This window comes from Leucoraja erinacea, chromosome 12, assembly GCF_028641065.1.
Source record: "Leucoraja erinacea ecotype New England chromosome 12, Leri_hhj_1, whole genome shotgun sequence".
NCBI lineage: Eukaryota > Metazoa > Chordata > Chondrichthyes > Rajiformes > Rajidae > Leucoraja > Leucoraja erinaceus.
The window spans coordinates 46,565,813-46,592,620 of record NC_073388.1 but is presented as its reverse complement, the minus strand read 5'-3'; the positions used below and the strand labels follow the sequence as shown (position 1 = coordinate 46,592,620).

At 47.3% G+C, this 26,808-nt stretch overlaps 1 protein-coding gene across 7 annotated transcripts in view; it reads left to right on the top strand.

Moving 5' to 3' along the window:
- The window catches only part of LOC129702322 (septin-6), a 69,819-nt gene extending 44,106 nt beyond the window's left edge, over positions 1-25,713 (top strand). For 4 of the 7 annotated variants that reach the window (XM_055644053.1, XM_055644057.1, XM_055644058.1 and 1 more), the window contains exons 3-10: positions 821-1,016; positions 3,012-3,198; positions 7,956-8,117; positions 10,795-10,891; positions 14,270-14,438; positions 16,487-16,619; positions 18,369-18,559; positions 23,146-23,805. In XM_055644053.1, coding sequence (XP_055500028.1) covers positions 821-1,016; positions 3,012-3,198; positions 7,956-8,117; positions 10,795-10,891; positions 14,270-14,438; positions 16,487-16,619; positions 18,369-18,559; positions 23,146-23,170 — 1,160 coding nt within the window. In that variant the 3' untranslated portion in view covers positions 23,171-23,805. Of the gene's footprint in view, positions 1-820; positions 1,017-3,011; positions 3,199-7,955; positions 8,118-10,794; positions 10,892-14,269; positions 14,439-16,486; positions 16,620-18,368; positions 18,560-19,731; positions 19,775-21,961; positions 22,070-23,145; positions 23,806-23,999 lie in introns of those variants that run through there. The other 3 variants (XM_055644056.1, XM_055644055.1, XM_055644054.1) reach the window with 3 other exon arrangements.
- The last annotated feature ends 1,095 nt before the right edge of the window (positions 25,714-26,808 follow it).

The following is a 26,808-nucleotide window of genomic DNA, read 5'->3' as shown; positions in this document are numbered from 1 at the left end:
GTTTGTGCAGAGTTTGTTCAATGACCTTGAACAGCGATGTATTCTCTCTCAGAGCTCGGAGGACGTTTCGGTCAACACCAAAACATCTTTTTAAGGCGAAGATAGAAGTGAGTAACAATTGCATTACTCTTGTTTGATTATCAAACTACAGATGCTGGCTTACGAAAAATGACACAGTGTTGGAGTAACTCAGCGGATCAGGCAGTATCTCTGGAGAACATGGATAGGTGATGTTTTGGGTTGAGACCCTTGCCCAGACTGAGAAGGATCCCAACCTGAAACATCACCTATTTGTGTTGTCCAGAGATGCTGCCGAACACACTGCATTACTCCAGCACTTTATGTTTTTGCTTAATAATCAAGTTTTTCAGACTTTACTTTAGACTTTCGAGAGACAGCATAGAAACAGCTCACCGGGTTCGTGCTGACCCCGTTCGCTAGCACGTATCCCACGCACTAGCCTCAATTCGCAATGTAACCAATTTAGATAAAACTTGTACGTCTTTGGAGTGTGCAAGGAAACTAAAGCACCCGGTGAAAACCCATGCGGTCACAGGGAGAACACTCCGTACAGACAACACCCGTAGTCAGGATCGAACCTGGGCCTCTGGCCCTGTCAGGCAGAAACTCTACCGCTGCGCCACCGTGCCGCCCGCCTTCCTCTGGAAGCTGTTGCTCGGTCTAATAGATCACTACAGGCCCTCCATGGGAAACCCTACTCTGTTCCTTGTGTGACAATGCCAATCGCACTGTTCAGTTGGTAGGTTGGTCTTTGAGAACGTCGTGCTCTATTAACCAAATGTTCTTTCCTTGCCTTTAGGTGAAACTGGTCTTGGGAAGTCCACCTTGATGGACACCCTGTTCAACACCAAGTTCGAAAGTGATCCCGCTTCGCACAGTCAGCCCGGAGTCCACATAAAGTCCAACAGCTACGAACTGCAGGAGAGTAATGTCCGCCTGAAACTGTCCATTATAAACAGTGTGGGATTTGGGGACCAGATTAACAAGGAAGAAAGGTCAGTCATTACTTTCTCATCATTGTTGTCACATTGTTCACATTAGTTTTGCTGTGTTGGCTGTACTCAACAGTTTAGCTCAAAGCTTATTCCGGATTGCCTTTGGCTGGCACAGATCTACTACCGATTTTCCAGCACCCTTGGTTGCACAGCCTTTCTGGAATAGCCGTTTTACCGGATTAACGAGGGGGGGGGGCCGAGATACTGTCCCACCGATCGGCCGTGGAAGTCGGCTATGGAGATGGATCTGCTGGTTCCAGAGCCTTGGCTGCAGGGGACAAATTTGGGATCTGCCACCTCACCCGGCCTCGGCACCACATTTACGGGAGGACTTCTGAAGGGGGGGGGTAGATTTTATCTAGATTAAAGGGGGGGATGAAGCACTAATTGCCAGAGAATCGGACGTGGACCCGCACCATACTTGCAGTTTCTTACGATTAGTTTTATAATTGTCACGTGTACTGAGGCACAGTGAAAAGCTTTGCTTTGCATGCTAACCAATCAACTCAGATAATGCTATACATCAATACAACCAAAGTACAATAGATAGAGCAAAGTGGAAGACAGAGAGTGACAGCATCGTGGTGCAGCAGTTCGATAGAGAAAGTCCAATGTCCTCATTGGGGTGGAGGTGAATTGGACAATTACCCTACCTAACTTATTGAGTGAAGGACAGTTCAGAAGCCTGATCACAGAGTGGAAGAAGCTGTTCCTGAGGCTGATGGTACACACTTTAAAGCTTCCGTACCGTCTGCCTGACGCTAGCAGGGAGAAGGAATGACTGGGGTGCAGCAAGCCTTTGCTTATGTTGGCTGTGTGAAGTGTACAGCGCCAGAGTCCTTGGTTCGATCCTGACTACAGATGCTCTTTGTACTGAGTTTGTACGTTCTCCCTGTGAATTTTCTCCAGTTGCTCCAGTTTCCTCCCACACCCCAAAGATGTACAGGTTTGTAGGTGAATTGGCTTTGGTAAAATTGTATATTGTCCCTAGTGTATAGGACAGTTCCAGTGCTCGGGGTGATCACTCGTCGGCACGGACTCGGTGGGCCGAAGGGCCTATTTCTGTGCCGTATCTGTAAACATTGGGAGTGTGGTCTATATGATGGACTGGGCTACATCCACATGTCTCTGTACTTTCATGCAGTCTTGGGCAGAGCTGTTCCCAAACCAAACTGAGATTGTGGAGTACCGGATTAACAGTGGTGCAACTTAATGGAACATTTAACCAAATATGCATTGTGTACTTGGAGAGTTAACAAGATTGCAAAGAGTGCTGAAATTGGGGCATGGGAATCACGGAGGGTCTAAAGAGATTGAAAAGTGGCATGCCGACCAGACAAGATACCAAAGGATTTATTGGACGGGATGTGAAAGAGATGGGAGTTTTCAGGGATGGATCTTTGAGATACGTTGAGATGGTCCAAAATGTTCCACCCATAGCACCATCTCAGCTTTGTGATATTTCAACGTCATTCCCAACTTGCAGTGTGGAGAACATGGCCACCCTGACATTGGCCCCAACTCCGTGCCTGTGGCCGTGTTACATGTTTGTCTCCAGCCCGGTGCTTGGGTGCGTGACAATTATGTCTCTTTGATAGACCGTCATCTTTGTATGATCCGACTCAAACAGAGGCAGCACAGAGCTGCTGCCTTAAAGCGCCAGAGTCGATCCTAACTACAGATGCTCTTTGTACGGAGTTTGTACGTTCTCCCTGTGGATTTTCTCCAGTTGCTCCAGTTTCCTCCCACACTCCAAAGACGTACAGGCTTGTAGGTTAATTGGCTTTGGTAAAAGTTTAAATTGTCCCTAGGGAATAGGACGGTGCCAGTGTTTGGGGTGATTGCTGTCGGACTCGGTGGGTCATAGGGCCTGTTTCCGCACCGTATCTGTAAATTCTAGTCGAAACACTCTGTTCAGACGGCTTTCCACATCCAGTCCAGAGTTGCTGTGTGGCGTTTCACTGTATGACAAGACTGTGCTCTCTGTACTTGCAGCTACAGGTCTATTGTGGAGTTTATTGATGCCCAGTTTGAGGCCTACCTGCAGGAGGAGTTGAAGATCAAGCGTACGTTACACAACTACCACGACAGCCGCATCCACGTCTGCCTGTACTTCATCGCCCCCACCGGCCACTCGCTAAAGTCTCTCGATCTGGTGACCATGAAGAAACTGGACAGCAAGGTGAGGCATAGGTCAGGAGGCTTGCACTAAGAGTTATCCTCACCTTTCCTGGAGTTATCCTCATCATTGTTTGCTTCAATTCTGGCCTCGTATACATCTGTAAGTTTAATCCAAACACGAAGTGCTAGAAGAATTCAGTGCGTCAGGTAGCAGCATCCATGGAGAAAATGGATAGGTGACATTTTGGGTTGGGGCCCTTAAATTTTGTCACCCCATTTACAGCGATGTCTACACAGGCGGGTAAATTGCTCCTAGTGGGTAGGATAAAACTAGTGTACAGGGGATCGCTGGTCGGCGTGGACTTGATGGGCAGAAGGGCCTGTTTCCACAGTGTATCTCTAAACTATCGCCAAGTTTAAGGATGAAGGCCGCCAAAGGATAAAGGCAGTTGGGATCTCCTCGCCACCGCCTCCCCATCTCCGCCAACCAACAGGAAGGTGCGGGGCCGAGCGGTGCAGACGCTTCAGACGGCAGAAGGGGGCCACCCCCTCCCTCCCTCCCTCCCTTCTCCCGGCCTCGATGTGCGGGAGGGTTTGTTTTCAAAGCGCCGTTGGCAGAGTGGCCGCTAACGGGGCGGGCGGGGGGGGCGGGAGGAGGAGGAGATGGAGCCGCCGCTGCCGCTGCTGCTGCTGCTGTGCGGGGCCCGTCATTCGCTCCGACCCTCTGTCACGCCACACTTAGTCTCGTTCCCACGCATTACAGCCGTCGCCGACACAAAACGTCACGTTCTTTTTCTCCAGAGATGCTGCCTGACCCGCTGAGTTACTCCAGTTTTTTGTGTCTATGTTCGGTATCAACCAGTATCTGCGTGCCAAGCCGGGCAAAATGACTCGGTGTTTAGGTTGCCCTGTGGCACTTTGAGTGGCCAGTGGCACCCGGGCAACCACTAATTTCGAACCCGGCGTTTATTGGCCTTCTATGAATTGCCCCTAGTGGTAAAGAGTGGATGGGACAACAGAACTAGTGTGAATAGGTGATCTATGGCCAGCATGGACTCAGTTGGTTGAAGGGCCTGTTTCCATGCTGTACCTCGACACTAAACTAGGGGTAGGATGGCTGGACTGTAGGTGAGCAGAAGATGATAAATATTGAAGATTGGGCGTTCAGCGTGGACTCGGTGGGCCGAAGGGCCTGTTTCCATGCTATATTTCTAAACTAAACCTCAATTGAGTTTAGTTTTTTTACTTTAGTTTATTGTCACGTGTACTGAGGTACAGTGAAACGCTTTTGTCTGCTATACGGTCAGTGGAAAGACAAGTTGGCAGGATGGTTCCGTTCATCAATTGTTAATACTCGTCCATTATCACTCAAATAAACATGATTTTTGGGTCATGTACGTTAACCAACGACATCTCATTTCTCTGAAGCCCTTTGGGATGCCCAGGCATTGTGAAAATGGGTGCTTCGAAGCAGCTTTTCGATGGGTGGTCCTGACTGCCATTTAAACAGATTGTTTCCTGCGTGTGGTTGTGTGCCTCTGATCAGTTTCTCTGCTCCAGCCCCTGTGAATTGCTGCTGGACAGATACTAGTTGATGTTGCCACCACCCAGAGATTATGGGGAGGTTTAGGTTGGTGCCGTCACAGAGCACCGCAGCAGACGGTGGTGCAGCGGTAGAGTTGCTGCCTTCCAGCGCCAGTGGCCCGGGTTCGATCCTGACCTCGGGTGTTGTCTGTACGGAGTTTGTATGCTTTCCCCGTGACTGCGTGGGTTTTCTCTGGGAGCTCTGGTTTCCTCCCACACTCCAAAGACATACGGGTTTGTCGGTTAATTGGCCGGTGAAAATTGTAAATTGTTACTAGCGTGTAAGATTGTGCTAGTGTACAGGGATCACTGGTCAGCGTGGACTCAGTGGGTCGAAGGGACTGTTTCCGCACTGAATCTCTAAGCTAAACTAAAACTCAGCGGAATACTGTGTGCAAAAGAGGATATTGATCTTGTGACTGATTATATGTGCAAATATTTCAAATCCCATCCTCTGCTTCCTTTGTTTGTGTGCTGTCCCTCACTAATCTGCCCTCGATGAGGAAATTCAAACAATCCACTTTATCTCCACATTTTTCTTTTGTAGTTCTTTTTGCTTTTCAGAAATTTGGAGTGTTCAGGAATTTAGTTATTGAAGATTAAAAGAGAATGAATCAATGTTTAGATTCCAGGCCATGGGATTTTAGTTGAACCTCGTGTGCTGTCTCTGCAAAGCTTTTAATCTCTTAGTATTAAGGGCCTGTCCCACTTACGTGTCCTTGGCACGCAAATTACGCAATCTCGTGGTCGCGTTGAGGTGCACGGGCATCGTGTGGCCGCGCGGGGCCGGTCCCACTGAGAAGCGTGGAGGGGTATGTAGTTGTGCGCGATATCGCGCGGGGCTCCGAAATTTTTGTAGCGAACGAAATCTTCGCACGCCAACGGCCTGTCACGTAACTGACGGCCATAAGTGGGACAGGCCCAAGACCCTGGCGCGATGCAACATCTCTCCTTCAACAGCAGCAGAAGCAAGCAAACGATCGCCGAACCCGGTCTGGGGCTCACGGCCATTGCCATCTGGATTCGCCTCCACTTCTACTCCCAGAGCGGGGCCAAGAAGATTGAAGATAGACACAAAATGCTGGAGTAACTTAGCGGGACCAGCAGCATCTCTGGAGAGAAGCAATGGGTGATGTTTCGGGTCAAGACCCTTCTTTCAGACTGAAGAAGAGTCTCGACACGAAACATCACCCATTGCTTCTCTCCAGAGATGCTGCCGGTCCCGCTGAGTTTCTCCAGCATTTTGTGTCCATCCTCAAATAATGCCACGTGCTCCACACGGCGCATGAAATCGCACCCGACCTTCGCAGGGCCGGCGCGCCTCAACGTGAGCATGAGGTCGCATAATTAGCGTGCCAAGGACACGCAAGTGGGACAGGGGCTTAAGTTTATAGTTTATTGTCACATGTGCCGAGGTACAGTGAAACGTTATTGTGTGTGAAGCAGTCAGCGGAGAGATATTACATGATTACAATCGAGCCGAATGCATTATACAGAGATGCATGATAAAGGGAATAATGTGAACAACACTCAGTGCAAAATAAAGTCTGATCAAAGATAGTCTGAGGGTCTCCAATGAGGTAGACACTAGTTCAGAACTGCTCTCTAGTTGTTGGTAGGATGGTTCAGTTGCTGACAACAGCTGGGAAGAAACTGTTCCTGAATCTGGAGGTGTGTGTTTCCACATTTCTATACCGTTTGCCCGTTGGGAGAGGGGAGAAGAGGGAGTGGCCGGGGTGCGACTCGTCCTTGATTACGCTGCTGGACTTGCCGAGGCAGCGCGATGTGCAAATGGAGTCAATGGAGGCTGGTTTGTGCGATGATCTGAGCTGTGCCCACAATTCTCTGCAAAGTCTTTATTCGGCATTGAAGCTGTTAAAGGAAATGGCAACAAAATAAAATTTCTGCTTAGTAAGGGTTGGATGTTGTGTTGGTGAGCTTTCACCTTGCACCTTCGGAGAGTTGCATCTAGCTGGGCACCTTAGTGCTAGGTTTGTGGAGTCCTCCCTCAGTGCAAGCTCAACAAATGCAGCATTGCAAATTGCCTCGACTGATTCCTTTAGTACTCACTAAAAGTGAGTGCTTTTGGAAATGTTGATTTTGGAAGCTTGCTGGCTACTATTGTGTAAATACCCATGACTTTACACAGTAGCAAGCCTTCTGCAGAATCTTTGAGATTGTGGTGGGCAGTACAATGGTGCAGCAGAAGACTTGAGACCCAAGTTCAATCCCGACTACGGGTGCTGTCTGTATGGAGTTTGTACTTTCTTCTTGTGATTGGGTGGGTTTTCTCCAGGTGCTCCAGTTTCCTCCCACTCTACTCCAAAGACATACAGGTTTGTAGGTCAATTGGCCCCTGTAAATTATCCCTAGTGTACGGGTGGCCGTGGGTCGGCACAGACTCGGTGGGCCGAAGGGCCTCTTTCCACGCTTCATCTCTAAGCTAAAGGAGCAATTGTGGGCTTTCCTGTGCCATCCCTGGGAATGCTGATTGGCTGGGGTAAACATTTGCTAAACACCTATTGAAATAAAGTTCTAACCAAGTCTGTGGACCTGAGAATTTGTTTGAAGCAATTGAAAGATATGCCACGGAAAGGGGCCCTTCGGCCCTCCGAGCCCATGCTGACCATCGATCACCCACTCACAGTAGTTCTATGTTATCCTACTTTCACATCCACTCCCGCCACACGAGGGAACAATTTACAACGGCCAACGAAACTACAAACCTGTGGATCTTTGGGATGTGGGACGAAACCCTCGCAGTCACAGGGAGAACGTGCAAACTCCGCACAGACAGTGTTTGAGGCCAGGATTGAATCTGGGTCACCAGCGTTGCGAGGCAGCTGCTCTTCCCGCTGCGACACCGTGCTGATTTGTGGCCATTTTCCAATGGATTCGGCACCTGTACCCAGAGGACACGAGCGTGGTCACAGAACGTGCAAACTCCGCACACGGAGCCGCTGAGGTCAGGATCAAACCCGGGTCAGTGGTGCTGTGCGGCAGCAGTTCTACCAGCTGTGCCACTGTAACACAACTTGTGAAAAGATAAGATGTTCTTTGATCTTCATCTCTCCTGTCCTCTAACATTCTGTAATTTATCCTCGTTTCTTGCTCCCATTCAAACTTTCATATGGTAAGATTTTATTCAGGGGTACATTTGAATCCAACTAGGCAGCTCCCGTGAGTTGCTACTCTGTATAAACCCATAGCCAAAGACCTTCTGTTATCTTTCAGGTCAATATCATTCCAATCATTGCCAAAGCAGATTCCATTTCCAAAACCGAGCTCCAGAAATTCAAGATCAAGATCATGAGTGAATTGGTCAGCAACGGGGTCCAGATCTACCAGTTCCCCACGGATGACGAGACGGTGGCCGAGATCAATGGAACCATGAACGTGAGTTTGCCTTTTCTTTGTCTTCATGCAGAACTGGAAATTGTCGTTTGCCAAATCTATTCCTGTTCTCTGGAAGTAGGTTAATAACTATTGGAAATAGCGGCCACCCTTCCGGAGAGGGGGAGAACCTTCCTGCCCAGACAGCTAGGGTTCACGGAGGACTTGCCTCTCATCACCTTGCGGGCTTTGGAACTTTAGTGATACAGCGCAGAAGCAGGCCCGAATAGTCTGCACCGACCAGCGATCTCCCAGTACACGAGCACTATCCTAAACGCTAGGGTCAACTTGTAATTTTACCAAATCCAATTAACCTCCAAACCTGGACATCTTTGGAGTTTGGGAGGAAACCGGAGCACACAGAGAAAACCTGCTTAGACAATAGACAATAGGTGCAGGAGTAGACCATTCGGCCCTTCGAGCCAGCACCACCATTCAATATGATCATGGCTGATCATCCACAATCAGTACCCCGTTCCTGCCTTCTCCCCATATCCCCTAACACACGGCTTTATTTACGAGACCTCTCAAGCTCTCTCTTGAAAGCATCCAGAGAACTGGCCTCCACCGCCCTCTGAGGCAGAGAATTCCACAGACTCACAACTCTCTGTGTGAAAAAGTGTTTCCTCATCTCCGTTCTAAATGCCTTACCCCTTATTCTTAAACTGTGGCCCCTGGTTCTGGACTCCCCCAACATCGGGAACATGTTTCCTGCCTCTAGAGTGTCCAAACCTTTAACAATCTTATATGTTTCAATAAGATCCCCTCTTGGTCACAGGGAGATCGTACAAACTCCCTACAGACAGCACCCATTGTCAGGATCGAAACCAAGTCCCTGGTGCTGTCAGGCAGCAGCTCTATCGCTGTGCCACTATGCCTCCCAAGTCAATGAGGAAGGGCAACAAATAATCTCCTTGCTGCATGATACTAACAGATCGCTTCATGAGGAATATGGGCAGATGGTTTCCATTGCAGACTTGGCAAGGAACGTACAAGCTAGTACGTACAGTCATTACCAACACGCCCTGTTTGACAAATCTAAAATAAAATGCAGACCAATTTATGGGGCAGTGATTTTTGTAATTTTATTGCAAGAAGTGATTTATTTTTTGATATAATCTGAGGAAGTACATGGCACTTGGACACGTGCATGGGTAGGAAAGGTTTAGCACATGGGCCAAAGACAGGCAGGTGGGACTAATGGAGAAGGGCATCTAGGTTGGCATGGGCAAGTTGGGCCGAAGGGCCTGTATCTATGACTCTATAAAGGATTTTTGTAAATAATGTTTTAAATATTTTTATGCAAGATGTAGTTTTTTAATCTGAGGATTAGATTTGTAAAATAATATTTTAATATATAAAAAGTGATTAAAAATATAAATATAATCCGAGGACATTATTTTAAAATATATTTAGATTTTGATTTTTATGCAAGATGGTCTGAAGAAGGGTCTCGACCCAAAACGTCACCTATCCCTTCTCTCCAGAGATGCTGCCTGACCCGCTGATTTACTCCAGCTCTGTGTGTCTATCTTCAGTTTAAACCAGCATCTGCAGTTCCTTCCTACATATAGTTTAAAATTTATTTTTAAATATAATTTAATTTGAAATAAAATTAATATAATATATTTTGAAATATAATAAATATAATTTATTTTGAATTATAATGAATCTAATTTAGTTTGAATTATAATTAATCTAATTTAGTTTGAAATATAATCCATAACTTATTTTACTATATCATTTATTTTAAAAATATAATTTATTTTTAATGCAAGATGTGATTTTTCAAACATAATAGACAAAGTTTAAAAACATAAAGTAAAAGAAGTTTTCCAAGTGGGTGGTTTATGATAGTGTCTTTCCATGGTAGATTTGAGGAAGCTAATTCTCTTGTGGGTGTTGGTAACAAAGGAAATGCATGCCTGGGAATTAACAAGGAAATCTGAAATGAGAAATCTTTATTTTAAAAACATGATCTGAAAGTTGAACAGTAATTCGGATGAAGGCCAAAAGAGAAAGTTGAACAGTATTGACTGGTAGACACAAATAGCTGGAGTAGCATCTCTGGAGAAATGGAATAGATGACGTTTCCCGGGTCGAGACCTCAAGAAGGGTCTCGACCCGAAATATTACCTATTCCATTCCCCCAGAGATGCTGCCTGACCCGCTGAGTTACTCCAGCTTTTTGCGCCTATCTTCGGTTTCAACTGCAGTTTACGAGACCTCTCAAGCTCTCTCTTGAAAGCAGTTCCTTCCTGCACAGTATTGAATAGTAACTTGGATGAAAGCCAAGGGGGAGAGAGTTGCAGTACAATGGTGTACGAGCAGGGGGTGGGACTAATGGAAAAGGACAGTGCATCTTTGAATAATAATAAGTGAGGTGCTAAATATAGATCACTTTGCATCGCTGCAACAAGTCTTACATCACTGCTGTGCGTAACACATAAATTAACAATCAAAGAAATAGTAGGAAAAGACATGTAAAATAAAGTCGTTCAAAAAACCACAAACAGAAGCAAAGCCTTGGGCATGGTCAAAAGCCAGGAGTACAAATGGCAGTACCCCCTGGGGTAAAGTTATTTGAAGGGCCAAGAGAGGTGCTAAATACTGATGGCTCTGCATCGTGAATCATTCCATCACTGCTGTGCATGTTTCCATTTGTATTGATGTGTTTCAGGCTCATTTACCTTTTGCTGTCGTTGGAAGTACAGAGGAGATTAAGATTGGGAACAAGATGATGAAGGCACGGCAGTACCCCTGGGGTACAGTGCAGGGTGAGAGATGTCTTCACCGGTTTAGGTGCTAAACCACCGCCGCTAATGGTTACTTGACTCTCCCTCAATGTTGAATACAGTTCATTGCAACCAAAATGAATACCACTTAAAAATAGACCTCTAACAAGAAGCCAGTGTCCTGACCATTGACACACTGAACCTTATGATCTCACCCGCTGAGTTACTCCAGCATTTTGTGCCTACCATATGATCTGAGGATACACTTTACATATATTGGAGGTGGCCCGATATTACAGATTATTACAGGGGTTGTGACCCTAGAAAATGGTTCCTATTGTGTTTTTTAAAAAAAATAATGCAAATCCGAGTTATCTGTGCAGTGTCAAGAAAAGTGAGTTGAAAACATATTTTGTTCCTTTTTATTCACTTTTATAAACATTTTAGTTTAGAGCCACAGCGCAAGGAGCAGGCCCTTCGGCCCATCGGGTCAGCAGTGACCGATGATCACGCGTACACTAATATTATCCGTCACACCAGGGACAATGCACAATTTTTACCAAAGCCAAATGAACCTTCAAACCTGCACGTCACTGGAGTGTGGGAGGAAACCGGAGCACCCGGAGAAAACCCAAGCGGTCATAGGGGGAAAAGTACAAACTCCTTACAGACAGCAACCACAGTCAGGATCGAACCCGGGTCACTGGCGCTGTAATGCAGCGACTCTACTGCTGCGCCACTGTGTGCTCTGTCTGGTGCGTTATTCCAGCACTTTGTGGATTGCTTTAGAGTCTCTGCAGCTCCTTGTTTCTCCATTTAACTGCTCCACTGTGAAATCTCCATGAAGAAGCTCTCCTCCTTTCTCCGTGTCTGAAGGACACAGGATGCTTGTGTGAGAGCAGCAGTCGCATTGCCTTCACTGGGTTGTTTGTGCAGCTGCAGAGTGATTCATGCAGCAGCTCTGCGGGATGTTTTTACAAGTGGTGGGAGCCCGTGTTGGATGAGCTGCCTCGGGATCTGCGGATGGCCAGGGTGGACATCTTCCTGGCCCGGAGTCTCCACCCCATGCGCTGGCGGTTGGTCAGCCCTGAGCGGAGTGGCCTGGGGAGCTGGCGTGGGGCGGGCGGGCAGGCTGGATTCTGCCGCGACCCTCTGCAGTTTGTTCACGCTGGGCCCCGCAGAGAGTACTAAGGCTCTGGATCACTTCACCCTGAAATCCCAGGAGGGTGGCCTTTGGCAAGGGGGTGTCCCTAACGCAGGGTATGACTGAATAGCTGTGGGGAGGTGAAGCGAGCAGCAGCTGGGAGGTGGCGGGGCGGATCTTTGAATCCTAATGCACCAATTCTGAACACAGCGTGCAGTGGTAGAGTTGCTGCTTTACAGCGCCAGACACCTGGGTTTAATCCTGACTCCCGGTGCTGTCTGTACAGACATTGTACATTCTCCCCGTGACCGCGTGGGTTTCTCACCGTGCTCCGGTTTCCTCCCACACGCCAAAGACGTGCCAGTTTGTAGGTTAATTGACTTCGGTAAAATCGTAAATTGTTCCTGATGTATAGGATAATGTTCGTGTGCGGGGGTCTCTGGTCGGTGGGTGGAGGGGCCAAAATTAAATGAATGTTTAGTTTAGAGATCCAGTGTGGAAACAGGCCATTCGGCCCACCTAGTCCAGACTGACCGTCGGTGGCATTAGTTCTGTTATCCCACTTTCTTATCCACTCCCTACACATTTACTCCCGGCAATATTAGAGGCCACTTAACATATAAAACCCCCACCTATTTGGGATATGGGAGGAAACCGGAGCACCCGGAGAAATCCCACGCAGTCACAGGGAGAGCATGCAAACTCCACACAGACGGCATCCGAGGCCAGGATCCAACCGGGAGTGCTGTGAGGCTGCGACAGACACTGTGCTGAATTATGGCCAATTTCCAATATATTCGGCACATGCCTACAAAACGCACTAGCTTACACTCTTGCACTCAACTGTGATTGTGCCCAATGTATAGTGAGACTGTTACCAAACTAAATGCAGAAGAATTTCATTGTACGCTGGTACATGTGACAATAAAGTACTGTTGCATAGCACCAGGAGGTGGCAGGCACTACTCCAGGTGTGATTCGGGCAAAATCCCCATCAGACTTGCCCCGCCATAAGTGTGCCAGCAATTCCACACTTTTGCTCCCTATGCATCAGTCACTGTTTCCCCCTAAACTGCTTTCACTTTGGTCCCCCACTAGTCCTGAATCTCTGCCTTCCCAGCCGTCTGGCTGCGTTCCCCCCCGACACGCGACTACAATTGAGCACCAGCGCAGAGGGGCATCTTCGCATATAATGCATTGCAGCTGCACCCACTCCTCACTGCAGAGAGCTAACTATGATGCACAAATATATGCTCACATGAACTTATATGCACAAGAAAAGACACAAAGTGCTGGAGTAACTCAGCAGATCAGGCAGCATCTCTGGCGAGCATGGATAGGCGACGTTTCAGGAAGAAGGGTCCTGACTCAAAACGTCACCTGCTCCCGCACTTTGTCTCTTTTTTTATTTGCAAACCAACATCTGCACTTCCTTGTTCTCTACATGGAGAAGGTGACATTTTGAGCAGAGACTCCTCTTCATTCTGCAGATGCCACAGATAATGGAAGAGCTTTATTGTCAGGAGAAAAGCTGCCAATAGGTCAGAATTCCGTGGGTTTCGAAGAGCAGCCTATTCTCAGACACCCCGACATGACAAACATTCCCCACCTGCCCTCGTTTGGCTCGTATCCCTCTAAACCTGTCCTATGTATGTACTAACTGTTTCTTAAACTTTGCACCAGTACCTGCCTCAACTACTTCCTCTGGCAGCTCGTTCCATGCACCCACCACCCTTTGTGTGAAAAAGTTACCCCTCAGATTCCTATTAAATCTTTTCCCCTTAAACCTATGTCCTTTGGTTTTCAATTCCCCTACTCTGGGCAAGAGACACTGTGTGTCTACCCGATCTATTCCTCTCATGGTTTTGTACACCTCTATAAGATCATCCTCCTGCGCTCCAAGGAACAAAGTCCTAGCCTGTTCAACCTCTCCCTGTAACTCGTGCCCTCGAATTCAGGCAACATCCTCGTAAATCATCTCTGCATCCTTTCCAGCTTGACAACAACTTCTGTATAACATGGTGTCCAGAACTGAACACAATACTCTAAATGTGGCCTGGTCAACATCTTATGTAACTGCAACATGACCTCCCAACTTCTATACTCAAGCAGCGCTTTGTGTTTTATTTTTGTAAACCAAAATCTGCAGTTCCTTGTTTGTACATTCTACTTCTAACTAATTTGCACCATTATGCTGTCCCATGAGAAGATGTGTTTAAGAGTTAACTCTTTTGCTTGCCTTTGTGAACTCCCTGAATCGCATGATGGTCGTGCAGTGGAGAATGAGAGCCATTGTGACTTTGTCAAACTGCGGGAGATGCTGATCCGGGTCAACATGGAGGACCTACGGGAGCAAACCCACGCCCGTCACTACGAGCTGTACCGGCGCTGCAAGCTGGAGGAGATGGGATTCAAGGACACCGACCCCGACAACAAGCCCTTCAGGTATTGCGCTCGAGAGACTGCACTTTCCCCTGTGCTGTCCACACCAACGCAACAGCTTTTTAAAAATTCATCCAACTTGGCACAGTGGTACAGCGGTAGAGTTCCTGCCTTACAGCGCCAGAGACCTGAAAGCCATTTCCCACAGTACGTGTTCATTCCAAGAGCTCTCCCGAGTTTGCCTGATTCGAACTCGGAGATTTACGGTAATGGCCACTCGTCGGTACAAGGGGCTCTCGTGGACATTTTTCAACATGTTGAAAAATCTTCACCCGTCTTCCCGTGCTTACCTGCCGTTAGCGAGTCTTCCCGAGTACCTGCCGTTAGCATTAGGAGCCGCTAAGAGACGTCCCCGAGCTCCGACGTACCCGCTACGTTCATTCTCTGTGCTTACCACGAGTTTGATTTTTTTTAAAACTCGAGAGAGAGCTCTTGGCATGAACTCGTACCGTGGGACAGGGCTTTAAGTTTGATCCCGACTACAGGTGCTGTCTGTACGTTCACCCTGTGACAGCGTGGGTTTTCTTTGGGATTTCCGATTTCCTCCCACACTCCAAAGATGTACAGGTTTGTAGGTTAATTGGCTTGGCATAAATGTAAATTGTCCCTAGTGTGTGTAGGATAGTGTTAGTGTACGGGGATCGCTGGTCGATGCGGACTCGGTGGGCAAAAGGGCCTGTTTCCGCGCTGTATCTCTAAACTAAACTAAAAACACACCTTGATATTCCCCCGCATCCCTCTGTATGCTGCAGAATTTCACACTCGCGATTTAACCATGCCCAGAACGTTTTCGCCAACTTGATCATAACAAGTTCAGCTGTCACATGTACCGAGGTACAGTGGCCACCAGCATAATCAAGGACGAGTCGCACTCCCTCTTCTCCCCTCCCCCATCAGGCCAGAGGTACAGAAATGTGAAAACGCACACCTCCAGATTCAGGGACATTTTCTTCCCAACTGTTATCAGGCAGCATTGGAAACCCTCGGACTATCGTTATTCAGACTTTACTGGACTTTATCTTGCGCTAAACATCATTCCCCGTATCACATATCTGTACACTGTGGACGGATCGATGGTAATCTGTTTCCACTGACTGGTTAGCACACAACAAAATCTTTTGTCTGCACCTCAGTGCACGTGACAATAAACTAAACTAAGTGTACGTAGAGTTGCTGTTTGTCAGCATTGTCACTGTTCCACATAAGGTCTTATTTCAATAAAATTGCGCAAAACTTCCCCTTCAAATGGTTTTAGCACCATTGCAGTTCTGCCAGGGGGGAAATTGGAGGTTAAATGCATGGCTGGTGGAAATGTTAATGCAATGCATTTAGTTTCTTGTTCAGAAGCGGAATTCTTCAAAGACGTGGTCTTAAGCAAAGATTTTCTGGAGGACACTGGGGGTGGATCAGGCAAAAGCTACGATGAGGAAAGAAACTTATGTCGGACCGGAAGTTATTAGGCGATGAGTAACTGAGTGGATTTTAAGGTGGGGGAAAAAAGGGTCCTGGATAATATAATGTGGAGGAAATAAATAAATGGAACTTATTGTTGGAAATGTGTGCTAATGTTAAATACATCTAAATGGGCTAATTGAAGGAGGAGGTTTATTCTGTTTTGGCAGGATGTAGTGGAAAGTACAGACTAGTAGGTTGCACATGGAAGCTGTATAAATGTGGACTTTAGACAAACAGGCCCTTCAGTCCACTGCCTCCATGCCGACCAGCGATCCACTAGCACTATCCTACACACTAGGGGCAATTTATAATCTGTAGCCAAGTAACATACAATCCTGTGCGTCTTTGGAGTGTGGAGGAAACCGGAGCACGTGGTCATGGGGAGAACGTGCAAACTCCGTACAGACAGCACCTGTAGTCGGTATCTAACCCTGGAGCTGCGAGGCAGCAACTCTACTGTAGCTCCACAGTACCACCCTCTTGTGTTTGATCTCTGCTGTTTTCTACCTGGGCTTTTTGTTTGCAGTTAGGCGTCGAAATGTTGGATGTTGACTGAAAAGCCCAGTCTGTGGCAAGTGCTAACTCCCTTTTTGCAGTTTACAGGAGACGTATGAAGCAAAGAGGAACGAGTTTCTGGGGGAGCTGCAAAAGAAGGAGGAGGAGATGAGGCAGATGTTTGTCACAAGAGTGAAGGAGAAGGAGTCTGAGCTGAAGGAGGCGGAGAAAGAGGTAACGTTGCTGCCTTGTGCCCCTTCAACTGAAACCACACACCACGGCAGTGGGCATGCGGGACATTATATTTACAGCGAGTTGTTCCGTTGACACACAAAGAACTGCAGATGCTGGTTTACAAAATAAAAGATACAATGTGCCGGAGTAACTCAGCGGGTCAGGCAGCATCTCTGGCGAACATGGATATTTGACGTTTCGTGTCTTCAGACTGATTTGTAATAGCGGAGAGCAAGCTGGAAGAGAGGTGGGGTCGGGGCAAAGCCTGACAAGTGATGGGTGGATGCAGGGGAGGGGGGTGGGGGGGGGTGTCATTGGTTGGACAAAGGTCAGAAGTGAAAAGAGAAAGTGGGAGATAGGATGGAGGATGTGTGGAATGTGAAGCCAGAGGATGGGATGTAGGTGGAAGAAGGAGTGGGGGGGGGGGGAGTGAATGGGAAAGGGAGTAATGGGTGTGCATCCATGTGGTACAGGGTTAAGAGGGGAGGAAGATGGGGGTGGTGTATGTAGGTTAGTTACCCACAATTGGAGAATTCAAGGTTCATAAACTGGTGGTAAAATATGAGCTGCTGTTCCTCCAATGTACGTGTGGCTTCACTGGCAACGAAGGAGGCCCAGGACAGAAAACTCTCAGTATTGGGAAGAGGGGGTTAAAATAGTTAACAAGTGGGCGATCCAGCTGGTCTTGCTGACCAGATGCAGGAGTTTGGCAACATGATTGCTGCTGTCTACGCTAGGTCTCACCGACATACAGGAGGCCGCATCGGGAGCACCACAAGCATTAAATGAGGTTGGAGGAAGTGCCGTGAACCTCTGTCTCACCTGTAAAGACTGTTGGGGTCCCTGGATGGAGGAGGTACAAGTACAAGTGTTGCATCTCTTGCTGTTGCAGGAGAAGGTAGCTGAGGAGAAGGCAGTCTGATGGAAGGGTCCCGACAGGAAACATCACCTATCCATGTTCTCCAGAAATGCCGTCTGACCTGCTGAGCTACTCCAGCACTTTATTTATTTTTTTGTAAACTGGCATCTGCAGTTCCTTGTATCCTCAACTGTACAAACTGTTATCCACCCCAGTGGAATATGAAGTGTTTAGCTTAGTTTGGAGATACAGTGTGGAAACAGGCCCTTCAGCCCACCAGGTGCATGCTGACTCGCGATCACCCGTACACTAGTTCTATCCTACACACTGGGGACAATTTACCGAAGCCAATTAACCTACAAACCTGTTTAAGAAGGAACTGCAGATGCTGGAAAATCGAAGGTACACAAAAATGCTGGAGAAACTGAGCGGGTGCAGCAGCGTCTATGGAGCGAAGTAAATGGGCAACGTTTCAGGCCCAAACCCTACAAACCTGCACATCTTTGTAATGTGGGAGAAAACCGGAGCACCCGGAGTAAACCCCTTGCGGGGAGAACGTACAAACTCCGTACAGCCAACACCCGTAGTCGGGATCGAACTTGGGGTGTCTGGCGCTGTGAGGCAGCAACTCTACCGCTGCACCACCCTGGCCTTCTTGTTCAGCCAGTTTGCAAGGGGCCTCACTCAGGCAATGGAGGAGGCCCCAGGGCAGAGAAAGATTGGCACGGGAATGGGAAGGGGAGTTGAAATGGTTGGCAACCGGGAGATCCAGCAGTTCCTGGCGGGGCAGAGCGGGCACGTGTCTACGTTTGCTGCTTTCAGGATGTGGCTGTGTTTTGCAGCCAGGCTGGTTACTTACTAACCGTGTTCTGATGTCTCCCTCCTCCTAGTTACATGACAAGTTTGACCGTTTAAAGAAACTTCACCAGGATGAAAAGAAGAAACTAGAGGATAAAAAGAAGAGCCTAGATGATGAGATGAACGCCTTTAAACAGAGAAAGACTGCGGCTGAATTGCTGCAGTCGCAGGCCCAGCAGTCGGGAAGCCAGCAGACGCTCAAGCGGGAGAAAGAGCGGAAAAAGTAAGTGGTCTCTCTCTATCTATCTCTCTCTCTTATTAATTCCCAGAGTCCGATCATAACTTTTAAAAATCTGTGATGGGATGACATTCCAGAATGGGATGTTTCCTTGTAGTTCCGCTCCCCGCACAAATTGCACCATGTTTGTGTGTGGTTTTTGGCACCCCTCGCGTTACTGTGTCTGATGGTGGATGTAACTCCCCAGCACTGCACGTGAAACGCACAGCCAAACGTCCAACTGTGGGCGCAGCAGCGTGGCGTTACATTGGCGCAGCTCACAGACGGGACGATCATTTGGCCACAGCTGCCACTCGTCATTGGCAATCCTAAAATGGGACCGTGCGACTTGCAGCCAGTCCAGTGGCGGGTCGCTGAAACTGTGCTCTTGCTATAGAGATGGTGGTGGGAGGCAGCGGGGAGGATGGGCTCCACGGTGGGTTCACAAAATGCCCTTCAGATCACTTCAGCAGCAGCCAGATTCACACGGAGAGCTGCCAACATTCACAGGGACATTCAGCTCATTGTCATGCTTCAGACGGCCTATGTTACCGGTCTGCTGCTCCCTGTGCCTGGGATGCTGGATCGAGAAGCCTCTGCGCTGTTAATCACTGACTTAGTCTTCCGAGAATCAATGAATCAATGGATTCACTGTTGTACAGCGGCTTGGATTGTTGGCTGCACACCTTCAGTTTTGGTTCAGAGCCTACGCTGTTGTGTCGGGTGTTTCAGCCATCATTTTTTAAAGCAGCGTGACGGAATAATGGAAATTCTCCAATTCTTAGTCTAAATACACACAGGAGAGCTGATAGCAGAATGCTTGCACAAGTACAGAGGTGCAGGGAATTGTATAAGTATGAAGACATTTTAATGATGCACAGTTAGGTCGCTGAAATATAGCCTTGGTTTGTCTTGGCAGTCATTGTCAACCTTCAGATTATATACGATGTGGGTGATTAGTGGGTGTAGCGAGAAGGACATGAAAGAATTACATTGTTCGGGTTCGGGACTTCGGGACATGAGACAGTAAAGCACATCAGGGTCAATGGACTCTAAATATAAAAGGTGCAGTGTGTTTTAGAGCAGGGAAGGATTTTGTGAAAGGGAGCTAGTGTGTGTGTTTACATTTGTGTTACTGTTCATCGACATTAGCTTTTTGCATGTATAATATTTTACAGTTAACGCTGTTCACTGCATGCTGCATAAGACCCATCATTTCTGGTAAGCGGATCGATTGCTAACCTCCCATCACAGCAGTGGAATTAATGATCTCAATTCTGTCTTCTCCACCGTGTTCAATGGTTGGTGTGAGTTATTGCTTACGTGTGCCTTGCCCTCCTTGACCTTTCTGCAGTGTATCACTGTGTGCAGAGCTGCTGCCTCACAGCGCCAGATTGAGCCTGACCTCGGGTGCTGTCACTGTGGAGTTTGCACGTTCTACCCGTGGCTGTGTAGGTTTTCCTCCGGGTGCTCCGGTTTCCTCCCACACCCCAAAGACGTGCGGGTTTGTAGGTTCATTGGCCCTCTGTAAATTGGCACTAGCGTGTAGGGAGTGGATGTGAAACTAGTGTGAACTAGGGCGATCAGTGGTTGGCATGGACTCGATGGGCCAAAAGACCTCGTTCCATGCTGTATCTTGCAATCAATTTGTAGCCTTTTAAGATAGTTGTATAACAAGCCTCATTACATAGTTGCAACTAAGATATTTTGGGGTATATTGAGTATTAAATATTTCACACTTTTAAAAATAAGTCTTCCACATCCCACCCCACCCTCGCCCCCAGGGATTGTATTTGATAGGAAGAACTATCTGAGGATTTTTTTTATAGCCCCTTGTTTGTTTAGCAGTTCTGACAATGGGGCATAAAATCAGTGCCGAGTTACTTGAGTTCACCTTCCAGGTCACCAGATGTGTGGCTGATCCGTTAACAATGTTAACTCCCGGTCATTAATGTGAAAGGGACAATGGTCCATGCATGAGACTAGCCCAAAGGCAAATGGCATCGTCGAGTTCAGAATTAGTAGCCGACGCTGAGAATTCGGTCGAGTAACAAAGGACGAGGAATAACTTGTCTTCCATATACCAAGCATCGTCTAGTATGGCAGTAGGAAGACTGAAGCTCCTAAGTATGTGACCTCCTGGCTGTGCGTAGGGCTGGAGATAGTGCCCATTCCAGGTATGTTCGCACTGCCGATTCCAACAGTCAGCCTGAAGAAAGGTCCCAATCTGAAATGTTGCCCATGCAATTCCCTCCACAGATTCTGCCTCGCTTGCTGAGTTCCTCCAGCACTTTGCGTTTAGCTCAAGATTCCAGCATCTGCAGTGCTTCCGGTGTGCAACAGCATTAAGGGTCCTCCGTGCCCCATAGATACGGCAGCTTTAGAATGAGCTTTATAACATGCATCAGAACCAATTTCTTGCAGTTCCAATGTCCATAGGACCGGTCCCAGATTCCAATGTCCTGTCTCCATTTTCCTGCCAATGCTTTTGATGCCAGATCCAACTACATCTGGCCACACTCGGACTGGGGGAACAGGACCTCGTATTCCACTTGAGTACCTTTTAACCCAACTGTATGTACATTGAAATCCCCAATTTTAGATCTCTACAAAAGCCTCCCCTTCTCCCTTCTCCCCTAACTACCCCCCCCCCCCCTCCTCCCCCCCCCCCCCCTCACCTAGACTCAATCTATTTCTCCCCCCCACCTACCCCCCCCCCCCATCCACCTCAGTCTTTTCACCTGTCCAACAATCTACCCCCCCCCCCCCCAAACCTGTCTCCCAAACCCCTGGAAAACTGGAGAATGGGCAAACATTTCAAATTGGGAACCTGAAGAAGGGTCCCCGACCTGAAACCTTGTCTGTCCATTCCATCTATGCTACCTGACCCGTTGAGCTCCTCCGCATTCCTCCAGATTCTACATCTTTGGTCTCTTGCGTCTGTGATGATATGGCACCATTCACGTGTAGCACCATTCACCATGCTTTGGAGCTAGTGAGCTACATTAGCCGTCCAGGCACTGATTTGGAAAAAGTGTCAGCAAATGTGTACAACATCCCTCGGCACGGCACTGAAATGGTGGTCGACATGGTATTAAAGGTCTATATTGGTTGACAGCACCATTCACCTACTGACTCTGGCAGAGAGAAGACCCATTGCATCCCCACGTACCAGGTTTGATTATTGGTGCTGATCCAAGCCAATTGATCAGATGAGGGCCCATTCCACTGCTGTGTCTATAAGTGTGTTTGCTTTGTGTGTGTGTGTTTTTGAGTTATGTGAACCATTTTCATATTTAACCTGAAACTGTTGCTCATTCATTATTTACATTGTGAACCGTACTTGGCTGAAACATTTCATTTAAAGTAACTCATGAAAAATTAATCCTGCTTTTCTTTCATTTTCAGTTCAGGCTTCCTGTAGAATCCTTTCCGCAGCAAGTCGGGAATGAACTCCCCTTTTTTTTGTTCCCAATTACATTGCCGTGCTTGGTCCCACTCTCTCTCCCCATCCCCCCCCCCCCCCCCCCCCCCCCCTCTCTCTCCTGCCCTCCCCACCATCACCTCGACCCACCCCCGTCTATGTGAACATGCGTGTTCGAGCTTGATACTATGGCTATGCTGAATGACGGAATCCAGCAATAAATAATATGGAACTGACATAAGGACTCACAATTTACCACTTCAATACTTGCATGGTGCTAATCAAGCTGCCCGTGAGCCTCGGAGACTGTTACAACTCGGTAATCCCAACACGATTCCTTTTGGGGGTCCGTGTGTGAATTAGAGAACTCAGGAAGCGTTTGCATGAATTGCCATCGTCACGGTCTTTTCTCGCGCCACCCCCTTTGTGCTGCCTATTTTGCTGCTACGGTTTCAGATTACTGAGCCCTGTGTTGATAAGACTTAACAAACCTTTTGCTCGTTTTTTATTTGCTTTTTATAAGTTGACATCCACGGTACTCGAAGGTTCAGCTTGTTACAGAAGGCATGTCCATGTTGGTCGCCAAGACGTAAAGTACAATACTGGGCAAAACAACGAGTTTGGTTCAAATGGAGTTAATAAGGAGAGTGGATTAGCTGAAATGGTGCAATAAGTGGAAGGCGACAGGGATTACTAGCTTATTACCAATGAATGGGACCAAGGAATATTTTTGATAAAATGTTCCCTAGTTTTTTTTTACACACCAGATTTTTACTTTTCATAATTTTCAGTTTTTTACAAATTTGTACTGAAACTATTTTGTACCAGATTCCTGGCCGTGTCTGTGGCAGTGAATGGAACCTAATGTGTAAGGTTTATTTAGCTCAATTCTATTTAAAGTTCAGAGATTTTTCTTTGTTTAAATAAGCACTGGATAGATTCACCCAAGGGCATTTCTGTGTGTCTGGATGTGTGCTTGTTTTTTTTTTAAAATAAGATGACTTTTTTATACCTCTTATCATGTCATGGAAGGCAGGCAAATGCTGCGCATCGTAACAGTTTAGGTCTAAGTAGGTCCTAAAATGCAAATAAATGTGAATTGAATTGTATGAATTTCTCTGGCTAGCAATTCATTTTTGTCTATATTTTGTGCACTCTTTCCTTACAGTAACCCTTGGCTCTGCACTGAATAATTAGAGATCCTCAGTGATAATGGAAAATGTTTTTGCCTTTTGCTTTTATTCTTATTAAGCTGTGATCAATATTAGACTGGGCAGCTTCAGATATCAGCACAGTGCCTGAGGCCTAGGCATTCGAATCCAAAGCCAGAAATGCCAGCTTGTCTTGTCATAAGCAGAAAAGCTTGTATTGATTGTATCGCTCAAAGTAAGAGGCTTCTTTAAACAAACACAAGTGTAATTTATCAGTAGCATTGTACACCAAAAAACCCCCCTGCATGTTTTGAGGCCCATGTGCCAACCATTAAGTACATCGTACTTGAGTGTTTATGAAGGAATAAATTGCACTATTTATTTTGCAAATGTGGAGAGGTTGAAGGAGTTTGAGTTTTGCAAACCAAGAATTGCCAAAGTATTTTTAAGTGTGAGACATTTGTATTACGTCTCCCCGGCTATTTGAGTCAGTTAGGATCCGGATGTTTAGAGACTCGACAGAACAACTTTTTCCGCATTTCGCTTTGACCATTTGTGTACGGTTTGCGCGAATGCCTGTAATTTTTCTCTCGTAAGGTTTTATTTTTGTGCTCCACTTCACAGATTGTTCTGGATGTTTACGACATGTTAAGCTATTAAAAGCTGTTGCACCTCAATCACGGTGTCTTTATTTATTTGAGCAGCAGTTGGGGGAGCCTCAGTGGTGACCGCGCCTTGCATGCTTCAGTCCTCCCTTCCCCAGCCTCTCATTTATCTCTCTTGGTTTCTGTTTGGTGTCCTTTTCTCTGCACATGTCTGAAATACCTTGCTGTGTTGTTGATCTATCTCATTTGTGTTTTTCTCTCTGTAGCTTCTTTTAATATCTGCTCGGCCTGCTCTGTGGAGGAGGAGACTGTCACCCAGAGAAGAGTTAGGGGACTCCCGTGCTGCTCTTTAACTGTGAAGCTAAACTCTGTACTTTCCCAAAAGGGCAAATGGTCAGCCTTTGTGGGATGCGGTTGGACTCGTCTCACGAGGCCATTTTGTTTCTGCAGGCGGTCTTCTCAGTTGGGCCGCTGGCCGTGAAATGTTCTGTTTTCTGAATTTTGCTTGTTTATGGATTAAGACTGCAACGTTGCAATATTTTTGAAGCTTCTGTGTTAAGTGGGCTCACATTTCCCCCAATGTGTTGCATACCTGTATACCACTTCCCATCCTGGATATAACTTGCCCTATCCGTTTGATGTACTGGAGCTGAATTTTACCTTTCATCTCGTTTGGGGGCTCCCTTCCTTTTTAAATTTAAAAAAAAAAACACGTTTCACTCTGAGAGATCTTCCACATGTGGGTGGGTGAGTGTGTGGCGTGGGTCAGGGTGAGCTAATCCGGGTATGGCCGTTAGCTTCTAGATGTGCCATCACCCTGAAGCATGGCTCAAAGGGATGGGTAATGCCCAATTGTATTGCAGCCTTGGTCAGGAAAATATAATCATAAATTGGGAAAAGTGTAAAACTTTTATACTAAACAGGTGCAAGGTCAGAGGGGGGGGGGGGGGGGGGGGGGGGGGGGGGGGGGGGGGGGAGTCCACACTAACAGTGCTGTAAATAATTGTAGCATATGATGTGACACTCGGCCATATTGTCCCAGAAGACACCTTATTCAGTTCCTTGTTTGCGGTGGAGAAGACACAGAGTGTGGAGTAACTCAGCAGTCGGGCAGCATCTCGGGAGAACACGGCTGGGTGACGTTTCGGGTCGGGTCTCCTCCTCAGATTGAAGAAGAGCCCTGACCTGAAACGTCGCCTGAGACGCTGCCTGATCCGCTGGGCGACTCCAGCACTCTGTGTGTGTGTCTTTTTTTAAACCAGCATCTGTAGTTCCTGGTTTCTACATTCCTTGTTTGTGGGGTTGGTTTGGTTGGGAATGGGTGGGAGAGGGGGAAGTGCAGCTTCTAGCTGGATGGGAGGGGATCGCTCTTGAGACCCTCAATGATGAGGTGTGGGCGAGAGAGAGAGAGAGAGAGAGGGGGCTTCAAAGTGCATGTGAAAGAGGAGGTAGGATTAGGCAATGTTCTATGTTTACATGTGTGTGTGTTTCTCGGTTTTTCTAGGAGCTCAGTTGTGGAATGATGGGGTCCTTTAATCTATTTGTAACACTGGTCTAATATGAGGTTCCTCTAACATTCCAATAAAATAGCAAAAACAGTTACGGTTGTTGGACAGATTTTACTGGAATACGTTGGATTATTTTTGGCAGTTAAATATCCGGTACTGAGGTCAAGGTTGCGAGATGACGGCAGGAGCGTCGCGCAGGAGCTATATGTCGCCTCGTTACTGTTCCTGCAATCATTGCCTTTTAACCCTTGTCTGTCTTGCCCGTCGTATGGAAGTATTGCACCTTTCCAAACTTCCGCTTGCTTTGTGCTGTGTATCTCTGCTTCTCTGTCGTCACTGAGTTACTGGGGCTGTGTACCCTCATTTTTGTTTTGTTCAGAGGTCTTGCTGTTTGACCCATCAGAAAATGATTTTCCTTTGGACTTTGCTACCCATTGCTGTAACTTTACAATAAAAGTCTGGGGGAGAAAAATCTCTTCTTGTATTTCTTACTCTGAATACGTGGTTATGAACACTCAACATTTGCATGGTAGCTGGTACGTAAACCGACTCACTCACCCACTCACTCACAGAGCCACTCGAACATTCACTCACTCAGAGTCACTCAGCCATTCACTCACTCAATTCCTGATTCACTCTCTCAATCTCTCACCCACAATGCCACACAAGCTGAACTAAACAAAAATGTCTTTACAAATCCTGCCTTCGAGGAGGATGCATGAGTTTATGGGTGAGGAAAGAGGAGGCCAAAGTGCCTTTAGACCAGCAACCACAGGAAGACACAAGTTTGCTGCTGGTTTCCATTTCACTTTTCACAACCTAGATCACTCGAGGAACCATCACTGCCAATGAGGTGCTGTTAAAGTCACGTTTGCGGAGATAAACATTTGTGGCAACTGTTAAGCTCAACAAAGCAAAGTAAGACCTCTAAAAAAACAAATGTTTTGTGGGATTCTCGGATTGTTAACTCTATTCGTGTACCAAGGCAAGCGGAGGCTGTTTCCCAACACTTGCCGAGACACAGTTGGTACAGCTTTAAAAAAAAAAAAAAATTAACCTCAGGACAAACTCAGCAGGTCAAGGAGCATCTGTAGAGACAAAGGGATAGTTGACGTTTCGGGTTGAGACCATGCATCGGGGCTGAGCATTGAGGGAAGGTGTCAGAGGCTGGTGCGCGATCGGGGGGAAGGAGCCAGCGGAGACGGGGAGTGTTGAGACAAGGGTTGGTAGATGATGGGTGGGAATATATGAATAGGCAGATGGAAGCAGATACATGGAGGGGAGCCAGCAGGGCAGCTCAGAGGTCTTTGGTGCTGGGGATGCAGAGTAGGCCACAACGGTGCAACTAAGCACGGACTGGCCATTTAGCAGAGCACCTGTAATCAAGGATGAGTCACACCCCTGCCACTCCCTCTTCTCCCCTTTCCCATCAGACAAAAGGTGTAGAAGTGTGAAAATTCACAACACCAGATTCAGGGACAGTTTCTTCCATACAGCCCCAGAGACCCGGGTTTGATCCCGACTACAGGTGACCGTGTGGGTTTTCTCTGGGTCGATGGTCCGCATG